The sequence below is a fragment of the Centrocercus urophasianus genome, unplaced genomic scaffold (assembly GCF_019232065.1).
Source record: "Centrocercus urophasianus isolate 14NV4802_14NV808 unplaced genomic scaffold, USGS_Curo_1.0 seq_14, whole genome shotgun sequence".
Classification (NCBI taxonomy): Eukaryota; Metazoa; Chordata; class Aves; order Galliformes; family Phasianidae; genus Centrocercus; species Centrocercus urophasianus.
Window position 1 is genome coordinate 14655651 of NW_024884586.1, and position 18885 is coordinate 14674535.

Genomic DNA, 18885 nt, shown 5'->3' on the forward strand with positions numbered 1-18885 from the left:
ATGTTTTATCCTGAAGACATAAACAAATTCCAACGATTTCACAAGTAAATTGTTTTTCCTTTGGAAAACCCACTGAAAACTGTGCAGAGGTCTGCAATGATGTCATTGTATGGAGTTTAGTGGACAGTGTACAGGAATGGAAGTCAAGTGCGCAGTGGTAGCAATTCATTATCAGATAGCTCTGTAAAATTACCGTAGGGCAATTGCCACTTGAACTGGTGCGAGCAGACTCAGGAGAAAGAAGAGATTAAAATCCTGACTGATTGATTACATCATTTGAAATCCAGGAGGCATGCGCTGCACAGCCTGTTAGAAGCTATGTTGCCACTCATGGATATGCATTTCAAGTTTTTGAGTTTCTAGAGATGCATTTCTTTAGATATCTCCGTTTTAACAGACCAACAGCTGCCTGATTAACATTGAAAAATAATTTTGGTATCTCCTAGATTTGTATCAACTTCAGCTCTTTGTTCATTTTCTTTCCATATTAACAGTAAAGACTCGCAGTAACTTGTTTTAAAGTTCAGTTACAAATATGTATAGGTGTGTAAGGTGGAAGCTAGAGAGTGGAAGATGGAAATGGTTGTAAGGAGAGAATTTAGGCACTCAGGGACACGGCTGTGGCACAGAGGGACACAATTAGTGGGCATGGTGGGAGTGGGCTCACTGTTGGATCAGATGGCCTCAGAGGTCTTTTCCTAGATCCACTACACAATTCTGTGTATAACACTGCAGTAATGATGCAAAGCAATAGGAAAGTAGATGAAGAAAAAAAAAAGAAGAAAAAAAGTGATGCATAGAATGAGGAAGACAGCAACAGAATAAGCCCAGAGGACAGTTCTTCTAAAGTGGCTCTGAATACCCTTTCCCCTTCTGATGCCTGTCGGAGCAGCCTTGGCGCCCCTTCTGGAATCGGTGCGATTTGTCGGGTGCTGGTGATTTATAAACGCAGCCAACGCTGCACCGGGCCCATTTCGTTTCCTTTAAGCGCCGAACGCCGACAGGTTTCGCACAGCAGGGCAGGCAGTCCGCCGGCAGCCGCGCAGCCCTGCAGGGGGAGCCATGCGAGCACCGCTCCCGCCGCGCCGCGGCCGCTCTGGGACTTCCGCCTCGTTGGTGCTGACGGCGGCGGCCTGCGCGGAGCGGCGGCGGCCCGAGTGGCGGCGGTGGCGTCAGCGGCGGCCTCGGTTGCAGCGACGGCTCTTCCCCTTCCCCGCCGTGCCATGCCCACCGTCGAGGAGCTTTACCGCAACTACGGCATCCTAGCGGACGCCACAGAGACGGCGGGCCAGGTGTGGCGCGGCTGCGGCCTGCAAGGCCTCGGCAGGCCTGGGGCTCGAGTGGTGCGGCGGGGAGCTCTGGGCTGGGCGGGCCGGGCTGCCGCCGGGGCGACGCTGCAATGGGGGCTGCTTCCGTGCTGATTGCGTGCGGGTTTCCACGGCTCGGGGCAGGTTGTGAAACGACCCTTTCGGCCCTTTCGATCCCGCGGGGTGGGGGGGAAAGGGAGTGGAGCAGCTCCTGCGGTGGATGCCCTTCATTATATGCGGCTATTTAGGAGTCAGTAACAAGAAGCGGGCTGCTCGTGGCGTGGGGACGCGGAGTTTCTCCTACCGGGTTCCGGCCTTTAGGAGGGTGTCGGTAGCCCTGCTGGTGTGGTGCGGTGCTGTTATAACACGCCTAAGTAGTGGATAACACCGCGTACCTAACAGTGGATTGTAAGTATGTTCTACGACACGAGGTTATTTGGGCAGTCCTTTAAGGTTTTGTAGTTTGTTTTTAAAGTTAGTTTAAGCTCCAGTCTGTTTACTTTGCTTGTGTAACTGTGCCCCAGCGAAACAAAGTTGCAGGCAGGTCAATAAAAATATGAGTTCAGAGTGTTGAAAATATGGAGCTAAAATGTTGGGAGCTATGAGGAGAGAAAATAATTAGGTGCCATAAGTATGCTGTTTTAAAGTGTGTAGTCGCTCATCATTTTCACAGTTGTGGGTAGCTCTTGTAAGACAGGAGTGGCTGCATGAGGTAGAACAAACTCCAGAATGGCTACAATTGCTGCCTGTAGCAGGGATCGGTACCCCCGGAGCTGCCAGAACCTCTCAGTGTCAGAAGAGGGTGATGGAGAATGATGGATCCTGTTGCATTTTCCACTTACAAGTTTCCAGAGCCTCTTTGTGATTAGTGTATTGTGCTGGGTTGATCTTCCCTAGTCTTTTCTGACACTTTTTTTAAACTGATTGTATTTCTGGCATGCAAATGTTCTGTGACAAAATGTTCCATTGCTTTGTGAAGCAATTACCTTCTTTAAACTTCTCATTTCATAATCACAATGTCTCTTATTTCTGGATTCTGAGAAGCAGTGAGTAAGTTCTTTATTCATCATTTTTATCCCTCTCCATTATCCCTTAATATCCCTGTGAATGTGATGTCTCACATTCTTTGACTATAAAAAAAACTCATAGTCACGCTATCTCAAAAAGGAAAGTTTGAACATGAGGAAAAGAGCCAGGAGACTACTAGAAATATAACGTTGAATGGAATAATTTAAAGCACCAGAAGTATTCGGCTTCTAAAAGTATTTCAGTTGTGAAAAGGACTGATAGGATGAGTCTGTGTCACAAGTAGAAAGGTGAGAATGTCAAAAGAAAAAAAACAACTATCAAGAAGTGGTTTAAAATAAAGAAGACAACGCGCTTTTCCATAACACTTTGTTAAACTTGTCATGAGGTGTTACAAAGTATTAAATCAGTTCAAGAGCTGATTAAGAGAAATCAATGGATGAGTGGTCAGAAGCTCAAACATTCTTGTGTTAGTGATTGGGAGGAAATGTGCAAAAGTGCAGGATTACTGTTTCTGCAGTTAGCTGCTCTTTCTTGGGCATTGATTGCTGCTAGATGGGTGGTAAGACAAACTTCTGCCTCCACTGAGTATTAGGAGTAATTAGCATGCGGTAATAGAAATTCCTGGAACACAGGCTACTCTATTTCATTTGCTTTCTGGATGGTTTTTAAGTATATGTGAAGTTTAAGCAGTTTGTTTCACAAAAAGTCATTATTTGCATGCAGCCTTTGAATTTGTAACCGTAACAATCTGTATTTGATCATCAGTTTGCACTGGCTCGTTCGTGCACATGCTGAGGCAGGTCAGATGGGGGTGTGGGTCAGCTGGAAAACAAATTTGCCTTGGTAGTTTTCCTTCCACATCAGTGTCTCAGTCTGGTTCAGAATCTGGCACAGATGGGTGTCAAATGGAATAAGGAGTGTTCAAGCAGCATTGGTCCTGAATATTAAAATACAGCTTGCTACAAAGGGAGTAAAAGTAGCATACTGCTTTGTAAATTAGTATCTCCACTTGCTGCAGGTGAACTTTTATATGGAGTAGGGGTGGTGATATGTGTGACTCTAAGAAACTCAGAGCAGATAAAGGAAAGTGTCCTGTACTGTTGAGTTGCTCTTCAAAGTGGGATACACTGCCTGAATCTTCCTTTCACAACCATTAAGAAAATTAATGATAGAAGATGATGATTTCTGCTAGCATCCTAGTGATAGTAACTTTTATTACTAGCAGAAGGTCTCCCTGCCCACGGCAGGGATAGAACTGGGTGATCTTTAAGGTCTCTCCCAACGAAAACCATTGTGTGAATAGCTAACCACAACAAAGGCTTGAATTTATTGTGAAGGTTCGGTCCTACAGGCATGTCAGAAATGCCTGTGTGGTTTGGTTGGAAGAACTGAATGGAGACTTTTCCACCCGGTTGCTTAAGTGCTGTTTTTTCCTCAGTATTTCAACTGCAGGTTTATTTATTTATTTCATCCAATCCTTGCTATCAGATTTTTCAAAACTCTCATACATCAATTCAGCCATTCAAATAGATGCCAGAGATGCTTGAGAGCAGTAAATCATAGAAGTCACTCATGATTTGTTGCAGTTGTACAGTTGTTGGGAGAGGTAACCTCTGCATAAGAGAGCAGACAAAAGACAGAAACTTGTCGGAAAAATAATGCTTAAATTCAGTGAAGAAAGTGATAATGTCATTCCTTTAGTCTGTGCTAATCTAATGACAAGTGGCATGTAAGAGCTGTTAGCTTTAGGGCAAAGAGTTTTTGAACAGTAAGCACTTGAACAGGTACTGGAACCAGAAGAACAGTACAGTCAATAGGGACAAATTTTATTGGATCAGCGAGATTAGATTGCTCTAAGAGAGAAATGCACTTCTTTGTATGAGGCTTGTATAATTCAGTTCATTTTAATAGGTGCAATAGAAGAGGAAAGAGAAAATTCTTTCATTTCTTAGGAATACACCAAAATTATTTCTATTTGCATGTTCTGTTTTTTTCCTCTTCCAGCACAAGGATGCCTACCAGGTGATCTTGGATGGTGTGAAAGGAGGCGCCAAGGAGAAGCGACTTGCAGCCCAGTTTATTCCAAAATTCTTCAAGCATTTTCCTGAATTAGCTGACTCAGCTATCAATGCCCAGTTGGACCTCTGTGAGGATGAAGATGTTTCTGTAAGAATGGGGACCAGAAACTTATATCCAGTTGCTACGATGATTTATATTTTGTTCTCGTTTTCCTTTCTTTTTAGTTTCTTAGCCTATGTCTAGGAGGGGAGGGTTGGCCTCTGGAAGCCTTAAACACGTAGTAGTATTCCTGCAATAGAAAAATCTATTGTGTGATGGTGTGGGAAGATAAATCATTTTTTCTTTGTCTTTTCACTCCCATCATTGATCAACAGAATAATTCTGTAGAAAGAAGCTTAGATGTGGTTTCTTTGAATATCTATTGCATTTCTCCTTTCAAAGCACTTTGTGGTAATGGACTCCAATAAATCTTGCTGGAAGGCAAGAAAATTTCCTTTGCACCTGAGAACCATAAGGTTGTGATCTGGCTTCATGCAGAACTCTTGAGATGCTTTGTGCTGCTTCTTGTTTTGAAATAAGCTGGATCTTAAAGGATGTAAGCAGATGATTGAAGGAGTTTTGGCAATGCTGGGAAAAAACATCATTTCTCTGCCATATGCACACCTGTAACAGTGTCCTTTCCATTAGCAAATAAGATTCCATAATAACTCATATTCCAGCCCTTTGTTGTGTTTGTTACTTGAACTGTTGATCAGATTAATTATTCTGTGAATGTAGTTGCTGGTCAAATTGTCTTTTCTCCAGTTCTGCTTGAATCTAAGAAAAATATATTTTTTTTCATCTTCCAAAGTATGTCTTCATAGTTTCATAGCAAAGAGGATGGTTGGACTGTCATTGGAGTCTGACAGTTGAGCATCACTGTGAGAATGTGATGCTCCTGCTAAGAGGATTTGTGGTCGTTTCCTCAAATTTGGCTGATTTTTTCCGCCAAACTTGATATGGGAGTTAAAATGCCCAAGTTCTTTTGTACTCTTTAATCTTTCTTTTTGTGTTACTTTTCCACAATTTTCCATTACTTTTTCTTTTCAAATTCCACAGATCCGGCGCCAGGCCATTAAGGAGCTGCCTCAGTTTGCCACTGGAGATAATCTTCCCCGGGTAGCAGACATACTGACCCAGCTTCTGCAGTCAGGTAGGAGATGCACACCTGGAAACGGATGCAGTTTGTTCTGTTTTCTGTTGATTATTTTGCTGCAGAGCAGCCTGTCCCAGTGGCACCCACACCCAGCTGTTGCTCCTCTTCCCCTCTTTTGTTTACTCTCCCCTTATGTTGCTACTGTTGTGAATTATTTTGTGAATTTTTTGTGAACTATTATTGTGAGTCTTTTTTTGCCTTGAACCTTTTTCATTCAAGTTCTTTTAAAGCAGGAGAGGAAAACAAATCTGCAGTTACAGACTGCACTAAATTACCTTCTGACCAAGAGCTATTGGATTTCTAATCCAGAAACCTTAACGAAAAGATGGAATGCATTTTTTGTACAAAATATCTAATTTGGAATTTCATATACGATGTTTTTTTAATAATTCAGTAGGTTTATGGAGTGCTAAATATTAGATGTTCAAAACTGTATTAAAAATGCATGCTTGAGTCTCTCCAGTATTGCGTCTCAGAAGAGAAATATTTTTAAGGGACATGGGCATATCTTAGTTTAGGGAAAATTGTTTCTTCCATTGGGAAATTCCATAGATTAAAAAGAAGGTATTGTTTCTTTTGCCTGAATTTAAAGAAGGCGAGTTTATTCAACTGCTCCTTAAAATTATCAAACTTACTGCGTTAAAACTTTCAAGTTTTCAAGCCTGCCACATTTATAATGTTGAAGTTTTGGGGGGCAAGGGAATGAGGATGAGATCTTCATCTTTCACAACCATGGCTATTTCCACAGTCTAATAGCAGTTAAAATACAAGTTACATTATTTATAATGCTGGTGATAGAATCCTTCTTGTTTGACATCAGAAATCTTTCTGCATTTATGTTTGCTTTTCAAGGATATGAATGTGATTTTTTTCTCTCTTCAGATGATTCTGCAGAATTCAATTTGGTGAACAATGCTTTGCTCAGTATATTTAAGATGGATGCTAAAGGTAAAGGACACATTTTTCTGTAAATGTATTTGTTTAATACTTTCTACTACCTAATGCGGTGAGAGCTGGACCAAAATTTGTGCTGTTTTAGTGCAGTGCAAAAGATGGAGATGTATTCATTACTTTGTTTTGCAAACAGTACTGGAATTTGTAATAGCTGTGGATCTGAATTATACAGATTAATAAAAGAATCGTATCTCTTATGTCAAACTATGAAAACTGTTTTGTAAATGTTTTGTGGGGTCTTAAAGGAAACTGCTGTCTTCTATATGGGTGGCTCAGCTGCTAAGTTTTGAAATAATTGGTGTTTCCTGATTCATTCTTCTTTCAGGGACTTTGGGAGGCTTATTCAGTCAAATTCTTCAGGGGGAGGATATTGTGAGAGAAAGAGCTATCAAATTCCTCTCTACAAAACTGAAGACCCTTCCTGAAGAGGTGCTGAATAAGGAGGTTGAAGAGTTCATATTAGCTGAATCAAAGAAGGTGAGCATCTTATGCTACAAGTTTAGATATTACTAAACTATCACTGGCAATGTTTTCAGGTCTGTTACTTAAAACCAGTCACAGTAAAGGCTTAGTAAAAAGTGTAGCTTGTAATCTTGATCACGTGCTCTTAAGAATTGGTGTACTGCAGATAGGTACCACCTCTCTCCATTGCTTTACACTGAAAAAGGCTAGTTTCCTTAAGCTCTTCTCTTAGGGCACGTGTTCCAGACACTGTTGGTGTAGGTGGCTGGACTTCTGAAGCTTATCAACAGTTTTCTTGTGGTGAAGGACCCCCTGCTAGGAGCAGTATTCCAGAATCCTCGATCCCCTTGCTTTCTTTGGCATACTGGTTATGCTTTTGGCCCAGGATATTGTTCACTACTCAAAGAATGCTCTAATTCATACAACCTCCTGTCCCCAGGTTCCATAGTACATTTGCAGCAGAGCAGTTCCTCAGGCACTTGGTTCCCAGAATGTGTGAGCGCAGGGCAGGGAGTTTTTCCCAGATGTAGGACTTGGTATTTGTCCTTGTTAAATTTCATGAGATTCCAATGCACTGCCTAAGCTGAGAAAATAAAAATGTATTAATACAATGGATACTAAATTGATAGTCATTTAACATTTGTTCTGCCTGAAACATATAGTTCTATAGGTAGGAAATGTGTCATAAAGTTAGTGTTCAAAAAAAACATGACTTGTGTGCAGGTTGATGGCGGTTACTTTGTCTCGGAGATTTGTACAATTACACTGTGTGTTTTTCTGTGTTCCTTTAAACTTCCTTCTAAATAAATAGGGGATGATTTAAATGTTAGGTTGTTGCATGCTTTATCTTTTTAAATCAAGTAGTTTTGGCCTGGAGGTTTGCAAATGGCTACAATGGAAATATGTTTTCTGGTGTTTTATTAAGGTACTGGAAGATGTGACAGGTGAAGAATTTGTTCTATTCATGAAAATATTGTCTGGATTAAAAAGCTTACAGACAGTAAGTGGAAGGCAGCAACTAGTGGAGCTGGTAGCCGAACAAGCTGACCTGGAACAAACATTCAATCCGGCAGATCCAGATTGTGTGGACAGACTTCTGCAGTGTACTCGACAGGCAGTGCCACTCTTCTCAGTATGTATTTATTTCTTTCATATGAGAAGTAATGTGGAAAGTTGATAGCCGTAGATCATCTTCAGTATTCTGAGTGATTACATTAGAATGAAAACATACCAATACTTCTCTGCCTTTCACGTGTTAGAATGTTGGTAGGCAGCCTTTAAGCCCACGAATAGAGAGCTTTTGTGTATTCAGATCTTTTCTTTCAAATTTAGATGTTACAGCCAATTATGACAAGACTCTCACACTAGGTTTGTATATGTGTTTGATCGATTCAGGTCTGATGCCAGGCAACTGCAGCATGCATTGTCCTTTTACCATGTTACAGGCACTCTTTTTAGCCCTTGTTGCAGAATGCCTCGAAGTTTAAGCTACCTTAGAAGGGTCTTTGCATTTCAGAGTTAAAGATAAGTTTAATAAAGTTTTAAGGTATATCTGTGTGGTAGACATTTACAAGGCTGGCAGAGTGATGGGGGGGAGTTTTTAATTCATTCAAAAGAGTCATCTGAAGCCTGTGTTGTTTTCTGCAGAAGAACGTTCATTCCACAAAATTTGTTACTTACTTCTGTGAGCACGTGCTTCCAAACCTCAGTGCTTTGACTACTCCAGTGGAGGGTCTTGATATCCAGTTAGAGGTAAGACAAGGTTACAGTGTCTTTGAAATCCTGAGAAGTATGCATCTGTACTGTTGGAAACCTAGCTACACTAGGAAAATAATGTTTGCTGTATTGAAGCACAGCTGAGCATTGACTTTTAAAGCACGTTATTTGTCCAAGCTATTGAGACAAGGCTAGAATATAAATAGATCAGTGTAATCATCTTTATATTGCTGTCAATTTTTTTTTAAGCAGGTAGCATTTATGGAAATTATTGTTGCGTAGCTTGTGTTAATTTAGTCTCCTAAGGGAGTGGCTTAATGTCAGTAATTTTGCTTACGTTAATCAGTGTTGCAGTTGCACTTAAATCATTATGAATCTCCATGTAAAGGTGAGCTATGCATGAGAGAACAAGGTTTTTGTTTGCAGAAAAGTGTTAGTGTTGCTTGCTGAGAGTGGACAGCAATACCTGTGTTTCTGTTTGGGGATGTGAGCAGACTGGGCATATTCCCACTTAAATTCTTTCCTGAGACCAGGAGTTTGATTTCATTATCATTTTTTTTTAATCTGTGGTTAAGCTGACTTCCTACTGCACCAACAATAATTATATGATGATTTCATTTGGTCTGAAAGTTAAGCTTCCTTTCTTCTCTATTAACACATTAAAAACAACTATCCTTATGTGTAGGTCTTGAAGCTTCTTGCTGAAATGAGTTCATTTTGTGGAGATATGGAAAAGCTGGAATCAAACTTGAAGAAACTATTTGATAAGTTGCTGGTAAGACTAATTCAACTTTTTACTAGTGTAAAGCACCAAAATAAGCACTTTTCATCACAACAAGTTGTGCTAATCCATTAATCTGTTTATCCTTTTCAAAAGTGGCTGCATCACAGGTAACGTTCTCCATAATACAAGGACAAACGACATTTGCTATTCAGAGCCCTTCGGAAAATAAAGAAAGGCATGTTGGTCTTAATCCAGTATACTTGCAGGAAAAGGGGGAAAAAAAACAACATAGCAATGAGAGACTCATGTTGAATCTCATTAAATGCCATATCTGCACTGCTAGTGTTAAACAAATTCTGCAATATTTCAGAAACATTGATGCAGTTTGTTGTTGCTTTCTGTAGTAGAAGTGCTACCACAGTATCTCCTATGACTCAGAGATGTCAGTGAACATGAGTGTAGGCTAACTGCATGAACCAGGACTTGTGGAGCAGCTCCACGCAATAGTGTGAGGATGGGAAATTATTCTTACATTGTCAGCAAAAATGAAGCCTCCAGTTCCTCATTATATGTGCCTGATATATTTGTTTCTCCTTTCTGTTCATTAGGAGTATATGCCACTTCCTCCAGAGGAAGCAGAGAATGGGGAAAATGCTGGTGGTGAAGAGCCCAAGTTGCAGTTCAGTTATGTTGAGTGTCTCTTGTATAGCTTCCATCAGCTGGGTCGTAAACTTCCAGACTTCCTCACAGCCAAGCTGAATGCAGAGAAATTGAAAGACTTTAAAATCAGGTAATTGTTTAGGGGCAGGTCTTGGAATTCTGTTAAGAGGTGTTACTGTAAGGATTTTTCTTCATGGGAAAAATGTTTAGAACTTCATTTTGCTTACACATTTTATAGGAATATGTAAAATTAACCACTTGCTTGTCAACTTTCTAGGCTACAGTATTTTGCTCGAGGGCTGCAGGTGTATATTCGGCAGCTTCGTCTAGCACTCCAAGGCAAAACAGGAGAAGCCTTGAAAACAGAGGAGGTAAGTGTTGTGGAAATAGTGACTGTATAGTTGAGTGTACAGAAATAACCACTGGTGCATAATGATAGGCTGCCACCTGTTATAAGCATGCAAATAGGTGAAGGGAGCATGCTGCTAATATCTATTGGTGCTTTCTCTGTACACTTATTTGTGTTGCCTATGTTTTAGATGATTGATGTAAGCTCAGCTTGTCCACTAATCTTATTTCAAAGATGTGGTTTTATTTTATTTTATTTTTTGCATGTGAGATTATGGTTCATTATTAAAATTCAGTTACCAACTACTAAACTTCATATTTCTGGATCCTCTCAGATATGAAATAACGGAAAAGGCTACAGGTTATATAATTTAAATAAACTGAAAATGTTGCTTGGCACTGAGGACACTGCCTTCAACTTGGTGTGAGTTCTGCAGGTTGGCCAGTTTCAAAATAATCAAGAAGGCTTTGAATATACTGAAGCTCTACTGGGGCTGCAGTTGTGATAATGATTCAGTACCCGATTGGGTTATGGTTTATCTTGCATGATTTCCTGAGCATTGTTTTAAAGTGGGTCCTCTGGTGTAACTGCAGTCTAACAACAGAAGAATGCACTTGGAGGAAGGGAGTGGGAATTACACTGGAGCATAACAAGGAACTGGCTGTTGCAGAGCTGCTGGGAGCCTAAAAAACTGTAACCTTGAGAATGTGCACACACCTTACACTGCTGCTACAGCAGTTCACTGAATAGCAACTGGTATAATTTTAAGCTACTGAAAAAGCAAGTATTCAGTGGTAATTTTTAATATTTTTTTTTTTAACAGAACAAGATCAAAGTGGTTGCTTTGAAAATAACCAATAATATTAATGTTTTAATCAAGGTAAGTCTTAACATTATAAGCAAATAATAAGTAGAGTAACCTATGGAGAAAAAAGGGAATAATTTGAAACAAATTGTATCATGTTAAGTTAGTCTTCGCTAGTGTGCTGCCTACTCTTCCATTTCTGAAGAGACGTGAATCTGCTGCTTCTGCTCCTTTGCCACTGTTTGGAAAGGGTATGTATGGAGGCTCTTTTTAGTGGCAGCAGTTGCCAGCAGGAGTAGATAACCTTGTTTTAAGGGAGTGTGGATTACAGCCTTCTGAGCCTTCTCTCCTTCTCATTTGTGCTGTGCTAGAGACAGGTAAGGAATAGTTCAAAGAATTGCAAAGAGATGTAAAGGAAGGAAGAGGCAAAGTAAACTGCCATTTAGAGCTGTTTTCTCCAAACAGTCTGGAAGAGATGGGCTGAGGAAATAAACTTTTATCCACAGACCTTGGAAACATTCTTATTTCTTTGAACAACATTTTTAAAACCACTAATTCCAGTAGCTGCCTTTCTTCATATCCCATCCCTCATCTTTCCCATGCTATCAAGAAACTTTTTTTAACCTTCACAACAGGAATATCAGATGTGCCTGCAGGAGCCATTTAGTTCTTTAAAAGATAGAGGGTGGTTTTTTGTTTTTGTTTTTTTTTTTCTTGCATAGGTAGAGAAATTAAGTGTATTTTTGCAGTATTAGGTCTTATTCTGGTTAATTCAAATCTCTTTTGAATTTCCTACTAAAGGATATGGAACTAAAATAGTTAGCTTCTGTTCCCTTTTCTGCCACAGAATTGTAAAGGTTTGGGTTTTAAAACTCTTCAAAGGCATGTGCTTTTCTGGAGCTTCAATGGGCAACTAAAACTTTGAGTGCAATGGATGTGGATTTGACTGCAGAATTAATTGTCCAATTTTGTCTCCACAGGATCTCTTCCACATTCCTCCTTCTTACAAAAGTACAGTCACACTGTCCTGGAAACCAGTACAGAAGGCAGATGCAAAGTAAGAGGTTTTTCATTAACAGCAATGCTGAAAAAAATGTTGTTAACTTCTGCTGTTCACAAAACACAGATTCCAAGTGTGCATTTATATAATGTACACAGCACGAGTTAAAAGTTTCACAACCGAAATTGAAACCCACCCTGAAAGGACTTAAGGCTGTGATAAAATAATCTTGGTCTTGATTTAGGGATGTGATAGACTGAATCAACTAGAGACTAGTCTACTTGCTCTTCAGAATTATTGTTCAGGACATCTTCAGTAGTTACTGCTAGTTTACAGTTGTTAATCTTTGAAGCTGAATAGTCATTCCTGTACTTGTCACCACAGGGGTAAAATGATCTGTTTTTGTTTTCTTCTGTCAGTCAAAAAAGAACAAGTGAAGATACAACCTCAAGTTCACCTCCAAAGAAAGCTTCGGCAGGACCAAAAAGGGATGCCAGGCAGATATATAATCCTCCCAGTGGAAAATACAGTAGTAACCTGGGCAGTTTTTCGTACGGTGAGTTAGGCAGCTTGCAAAAGCTTTGTCCAGTTACAGTTGTGCCTTTTGGGGTGGGGGGAAAGGGCAAATTAAGCACGTTCTTAGAAGCTCACATTGTACTGTCACCAATTTTTGTGTGTAATGACCTTTTTCTAATTGCTGATCAATTAGTGTTTGAGTACTATCAGCCTATATAGACTGTAATGTGACTTGCCAAGTTAGTTTTAGTAGTGTTTAAATACATAAGCTTTTTAAGGTAACTGTTTCCAGTGCTTTATCTCATAATTGAGAATGTACCCTGGATTTCCAAGTGGCAGATCAATTTCTGCAAGTGACCCCTGCCTGTCTTATGACTTGACCTGTGTTCAGTTTTTCTTATTGCTAACGCTGCAGCCCTTTTCCAAAGCTTTTAGGATTTGTCAGATGTACAGGGCATGCTCCCAATGTCAGAGTCGATCTGTCTTTCTGAAAGTCGTTTTTGTGGGTTACAGCAGCTGCAGGCTGGATGAACAAGTGCAACAGTTGCAGCAGCCTGTTCTCACCATCTTACCCAGATGTCTATTGGGCCTACTTCTGCCAAGTAAATGTCTTGCCATGACAATTTATCACCTATGTCTGTGGATAAAAGAAAAAAAAAAAAAACTGATATAAAACATTCTTATATCTAAAAGAAGGAGAAGGGGAAGTCTGAGAATTTTTTAGTGCAGACTTGAGCTGATGCAGTTCTGTACTTTAATATAATAATACTTGTAATTATAGCAGTTGTAAAAACTAGAAACTTCTTAGTTTGCTAGTTTTTTTTGTTTGTTTGTTTGTTTGTTTTTTTATATTGAGATGCCAAGGCCTCTCATCCACTTTAAATTTCTGTACATTTTAAAATATGCCCATGGTTCTCCTCACAGATTAAAAGACTGTACATTGGAGAGAAAGCATAGAAGAAGAATGAGAGTTCAATTCACTTCTTTTTTTTTTTTCCACTGTGATCAAATTTGTTCTTCACAGGGAGAAACAAAACATCTTTTACAGTATAGAAAGTAGTTTGTGTGGTATCCAGTAATACCTAAGATCTTTCATTCGGATATACATTGTGGTACCAGCTAACAAAGAAACTTAAGTATGCCTATAATTAAAGATAGAAAAAGGCAGGCTGAAAAAGTTGTGAGTTTACATCATTTTATAAAATCCATAGGAGCAAGTCAGGTGAACATATGTCAAGATCAGCATGGTGTTATTGGACTGAAGGATGAACTAGATGGCCAGGTGGAGTTATTTACAGCCCAGTTCAGGGCTAGCTCAGTCACAGTACACAGAAAGACTGTGCTTAGTTTAAAGAGCCTGGTTCTCCTGGCATCCTTTTACAATTACCACTCCAGAGTACAACTCAGATCTTACAACAAGCAAGATTAACCTCAGAGACTGAAGTCAGCCTCAATACCTCTAGCTATTGCTGTTTAGTTCTCATCGGTACACAGCATGAAACCTGTATGACAAGTTTTTGATTTCTATTTCAGAGCAAAGAGGTGGTTTCCGGGGTGGACGAGGAAGAGGCTGGGGAGGACGTGGCAATCGTAGTCGAGGAAGAATCTACTGAGCAGACCATCGTATCTTCCATGGTCCCTGTGGCCTAAGGCAAAAGTACACTCAGCAAAAGATTGCTTGGAGTATTGTTTCCTTCAAGGACTGCCTTCCGCTAAGACTGATTTAAATGTTCTTTATACCTTTGTATGTATGATCTACTTTTCTAACGGACTACAACTTGTCCATAGTGAAACTACAACTGTATTTTTGGATGCTTACAGTCAGCAGTTTTGGGTTCTTGTTTTTGAAGTGTCTTCAGGATTTATTCAAAATTGGAAAGGAGCATAGGTGTTTTATCAAAATTTACATCTTGATTGTTTGCATATTAACCTAAAAATCAGCTACCGCGTTACTGATACTATGTAATTGATTTTATGTATGAAGTAATGGATAGGAAAGGCATGATTACAGAGATATGTCAGAAAAGCTTAGCACCTAAAGTAATCCTTTCCTAGTCTGTAATCGTATTTTGCAATATGTGGAGAAGAGTACTGTTGTTAGATTTGCTTTTATTTACTTACAATGAACTTGACTGAGAGACCTGCTGGTTTTTTGAAGTTTGCAACTTGGTTGGAAATTTATTTTGCTTGTAGCATGAAGCAGTCCTTCTACTTAGAAAAGTGGAGAATGTGGTGTTCTTTTGTTTTGTACATCTTACTCTTCTCCGTGCATTGTAATGCAAAAGTGGTGTTTTGCAAAGGATTTTTAAATGTTTGATATGAATACGTGCATATAATTATGCCATGAAATTACAGGAAATGAGCAGGAAAAACAGAACAATAAATCACTAGAATTGTTCCAGGAATGGGTGAAGACTGATGCAGTGATTAAGCTTTGTAGACTGGAGCTGGACCGTAGCAGTACCTGGCTCTTTTCTGTGTTTTGCAAATTTCTGGGTTAGTTGGTACTCAAGGGTTGTGTTTTTGTTTTGTCTTTTTACCAATACAGTTGCATTTAAAAATATATAAATAAAATTGTATTTTGGGTAACATTCAAAAATTCCAGCAGTGTAGTCGAATTCAAGTGGAAAAATTAACAAATCCATGCTATTGCTTTTTTCATAGCAACTTGGAGTTCTTATTTACTGGTGTACACCCAGAAAATACAATGTAAGAGCACAATGCTTTTTTTTTATTCTCACCACTTAGAATTTTTACTTCTCAGGTCACTCAACATTGTAAAGGGGTTAGCTGATAGTAAAAAAGAAAAGAAAAAAAAAAAGTTGGGGCAGGGGAAGAGAATTTCTAACAAGACTTCCAGGGCATGTTGGTGTAAAATAGCTTAGGTTTTAGAAGAATGAAGATCTTTTCTTATCCTCTTTTTTTTTTTTTTTTTTTCTGCAGTCATTTGGTATTCACATATGAATGCTTGAAAGTGATGTTTTGCCACCTAGTTCCATTTGTATTTGCTTGTGAATCTGACTCAGGTGTCTTCAGTAACACTTCCGTATTTATCACTGCAATCAAAAGGGCAGAATACCAGAATTATATCAAAGTTGGAGTTATTAACCAAATTGTGAGTCTATTTTTGCTCAACTCTGGAGCAGCAGGCATTAAATTTAGGACATTCCAAGACAGGGGAGCTTACTTGTGCTTCTGAATATATGCCAGCTGCAAATCATATTTGTCTCTGAAAGCAACAAACTTAGGAAAGCATTTTTCAAGTACAAATTCATGAGATCGAAGTGTCACTCTGAAAACAGGCACTAGATGGTAATAAGCTTTCATTGAAGGAAAAAAATATATTTTGCACTTGTGGCTATAATTTGTTGTCTTGAGGAAATTTAAGAATGTAATCTCCAAGCCTAAATGTAGCTTGCATTTAGACAAGTAGCTAGGCACTAGCAGCTTATTTTCTCACTGAGTTTGGAGTGAGTTTTCGTGGGCTCCTGTTTTCCAGAGATGACATGCAAAGTTCTTGTGGCCTCAGAAGTAGTTAGATTTTCTCCCTTTAGTACCTAATTTTAATGCAGTGAGTTCTTGCAGAGACACCTGTTCACCATCTTGATGACTTGTAAATGTTCCCTTATGCTTTTGGAATAAATTCATTTTGTAATTTTGTTCGGCTCATTGTTTTACAGTTACTCTGCAGCATTTTATGCTGGCTTAGTAGCAGGGTGCTGTGCTACATTTTGGTTTAGGGACTTACTCATCAGATTGCCATGGATATATCGGGCCGTTTGTCATTAAGGAATATTTATCAAGACTGTATGAGCTGCTTCAGTGTGAGTAATTCAACTTAAATGCAAAATCTTGCACAGGCATTTAAATATTCAAGACAAGTTGCATGTCTCACAGATCCATTATATTTTATTTGGGAATGTATTGTGAAAAGGAGACGTCACATTCACATAATATTCTAGATGTTGGCAATGCAATAAAATATGTTGGTGTCTTGACAGCAACAGCAGCTTGGAGTAACAGCCTGATTTATTTGGTGAGGAGTGCAGCGTGCCTCGTGTGAAAACCTGGGCAACTGTAAGTAGCACAGCTGCGGGACTGTATTCTCCATCTGCCCTTAAGGAACGCAAACCCTTGTGTTAGTCAACTGCTCCATCAGCATTTGTAAGCTTTTTCCTTAATTGTAGGTGCTGGCCGTGTGTTACAGGCACGTTTTTCTGTTCGGCAGGCTGAGGAAGGCTGGTGTTCTGGAGGAGCACAACTGCTCGCAATTTGGCTACAACGGAGGGAAAACTGAACGTGGAAATCCTGCTTGGACCTGGGACAGCGTAGCTGCAGCTGAGCCGGTGTAACTCGTGGTGAACGTGGGTGCCGTCAGCTGGAGAAATGAGAAGTAATTCAAAAGTATCGGAAGTAACGGCGGACCCCCCCCCCGGACGGCCCCCCCGCGAAGCGCGGCCCCCCCCCCCCCCCCGGAGCCCACCTCCCAAAATGGCGGAGCGAGCGTTTCCGGTTCCGGGTGGTGCGGGCAGGCCGGGATTGGGGAAGATGGCGGCGGCAGCGGCGTCCGGGTGGGGCGGGCTGGGGCGGGCGTGGGTCTTCTCTGGCTGGGCGCTGGGCTTGTGCTCGTTGCTGGCCTCGGGGACGCGACCCGCCGCCGCCACCACGCACTGGGTGGTCACGGAGGACGGGAAGATCCAGCAGCAGGTGAGGCTGGGAGCGGGGGGGCAGCCGGGAGCCGCGGCGGTGGGGGAGCTCCTGCCCGCGCCGCCCTTCGTCGCAGCCTGAGCCCCTCCCGGCCTCCCCGCGGCGGGGCGAGCAGCGGGAGCTCTGGGGCCGACAGCTGCCCTATTGCCCTTTGCCGCGCGGCCGTTGCCAGCCGCCGAGCCCCGTTAGCTCTGGGAGCGGCTCTTTGGACGCGATCGGTGCGGTTGGGCTTGTGAATGAGTGTGCGATTTCTCGTTCCACCGCCCCGCCCGCCCGCTTTTCGCTTCTTCTGGAAGCAGAACGTTGAAGTGGCACCGTGGCAGCTAGATGCAGGGGTGTACTCTGGCCTCCTTCAGTTCTTGTGGGAGTACTCGGCGTGCCTTATTTTGGTGCTGGGCCGTGCCTCACGCACGCTGAGAATGTTTGGGTTTCATGTTGGAGTTCTGTCATACGGGCTGTGATCTCTTGTTCATCTGTTGCAGTGTCAGATGTGCTTTGGTTGTAAACGTCACTGCCACGGCTGTCCTTGGCTGGAGTGGGAGGCAGTCATTGCAGAAACCTATGCCTCCATCATTTTTTTATCAACAGTAGAACAGCGTGGAGCAATGAGAGTCTGTTAGCATTGCTTTTCTTCTGAGAGGCTTTTGCTCGGCTCTCCTGTGTGCATCTGTAGTGCTGAGGCAGGAGGAGCAAACTGCCTGGAGGAGGCCCTGCTGCCTACATCAGCCTAGGCAGTGCCTCATGGGCTGCCTGCATGGATCCCAGCGCTCTAACCTCACTTAATCACATGCTAATGAATGACAGCACTCAGTGTTATTTCTCCTCCTTTTCCCACTTATGTGAGTGGGGAAATGATGAAAGTAAATGTTAATGGACTGGAAGCATCCATGTGTGTGTATATTAATTGTATATTATCAATTCTGGGTGAAGTGTTGATTTTGATTATTGCGTGAAAAGCAGCTGTGACTTGAAAAAATCTAATTAGCTAAAATGACTGGCAGATCTAATTAGCTAAATCCAGCACTGCTTTTAAGAAGTGTCTTTTTATGATGTTGCATAAATGATGGATGCATTTAGAAGCTTCTATTGAACCACTGCTCTGCTGTAAGTTATTTAATTGCATTAGTCTTCTAACTAGTGGCATTCTCATGTTCCTTTTGTAAACTACTTGAAAACTGAGTTGACGTGATAAAATAATGTCTGTAGAACAAGTTAACTTTTTGTTTTTTTAACCTGTGCCATCAGAATGAATTCACCCACTACCAGTAAGGAAACCCAAATTATAAGTACAATATACTTAGGATATGAGAAGCTGGGTTCCTCAGTAGCTGGGATGCAGCGCTTTTTCATGAAGTGGTGCTTATTCTTCAGTGAGTTATTTGTAATAGGATGTACTTCAGCATCTGTTAGCTTTTTCTCTCTGGCTCTTGAAAAAGTGGATC

The 18885-nt window shown here is 40.9% G+C and overlaps 2 protein-coding genes across 2 annotated transcripts in view; both read left to right on the top strand.

The window, feature by feature from the left end:
* The first annotated feature begins 1165 nt into the window (after nucleotides 1–1165).
* On the top strand, nucleotides 1166–16395 carry API5 (apoptosis inhibitor 5). The gene is made up of 14 exons (XM_042815103.1): nucleotides 1166–1292; nucleotides 4341–4502; nucleotides 5454–5547; nucleotides 6433–6498; nucleotides 6830–6981; nucleotides 7892–8098; nucleotides 8614–8718; nucleotides 9368–9457; nucleotides 10015–10196; nucleotides 10344–10437; nucleotides 11239–11295; nucleotides 12201–12277; nucleotides 12640–12776; nucleotides 14270–16395. Exons 1-14 carry the CDS (start codon nucleotides 1224–1226, stop codon nucleotides 14347–14349), a joined length of 1572 nt encoding a protein of 523 aa, XP_042671037.1. The 5' UTR covers nucleotides 1166–1223; the 3' UTR covers nucleotides 14350–16395.
* An 832-nt stretch (nucleotides 16396–17227) lies between these two features.
* The window catches only part of TTC17 (tetratricopeptide repeat domain 17), a 51034-nt gene continuing 49376 nt past the window's right edge, over nucleotides 17228–18885 (top strand). The window contains exon 1 of the mRNA XM_042815102.1: nucleotides 17228–17443. Coding sequence (XP_042671036.1) covers nucleotides 17228–17443 — 216 coding nt within the window. The remainder of the gene's footprint in view (nucleotides 17444–18885) is intronic.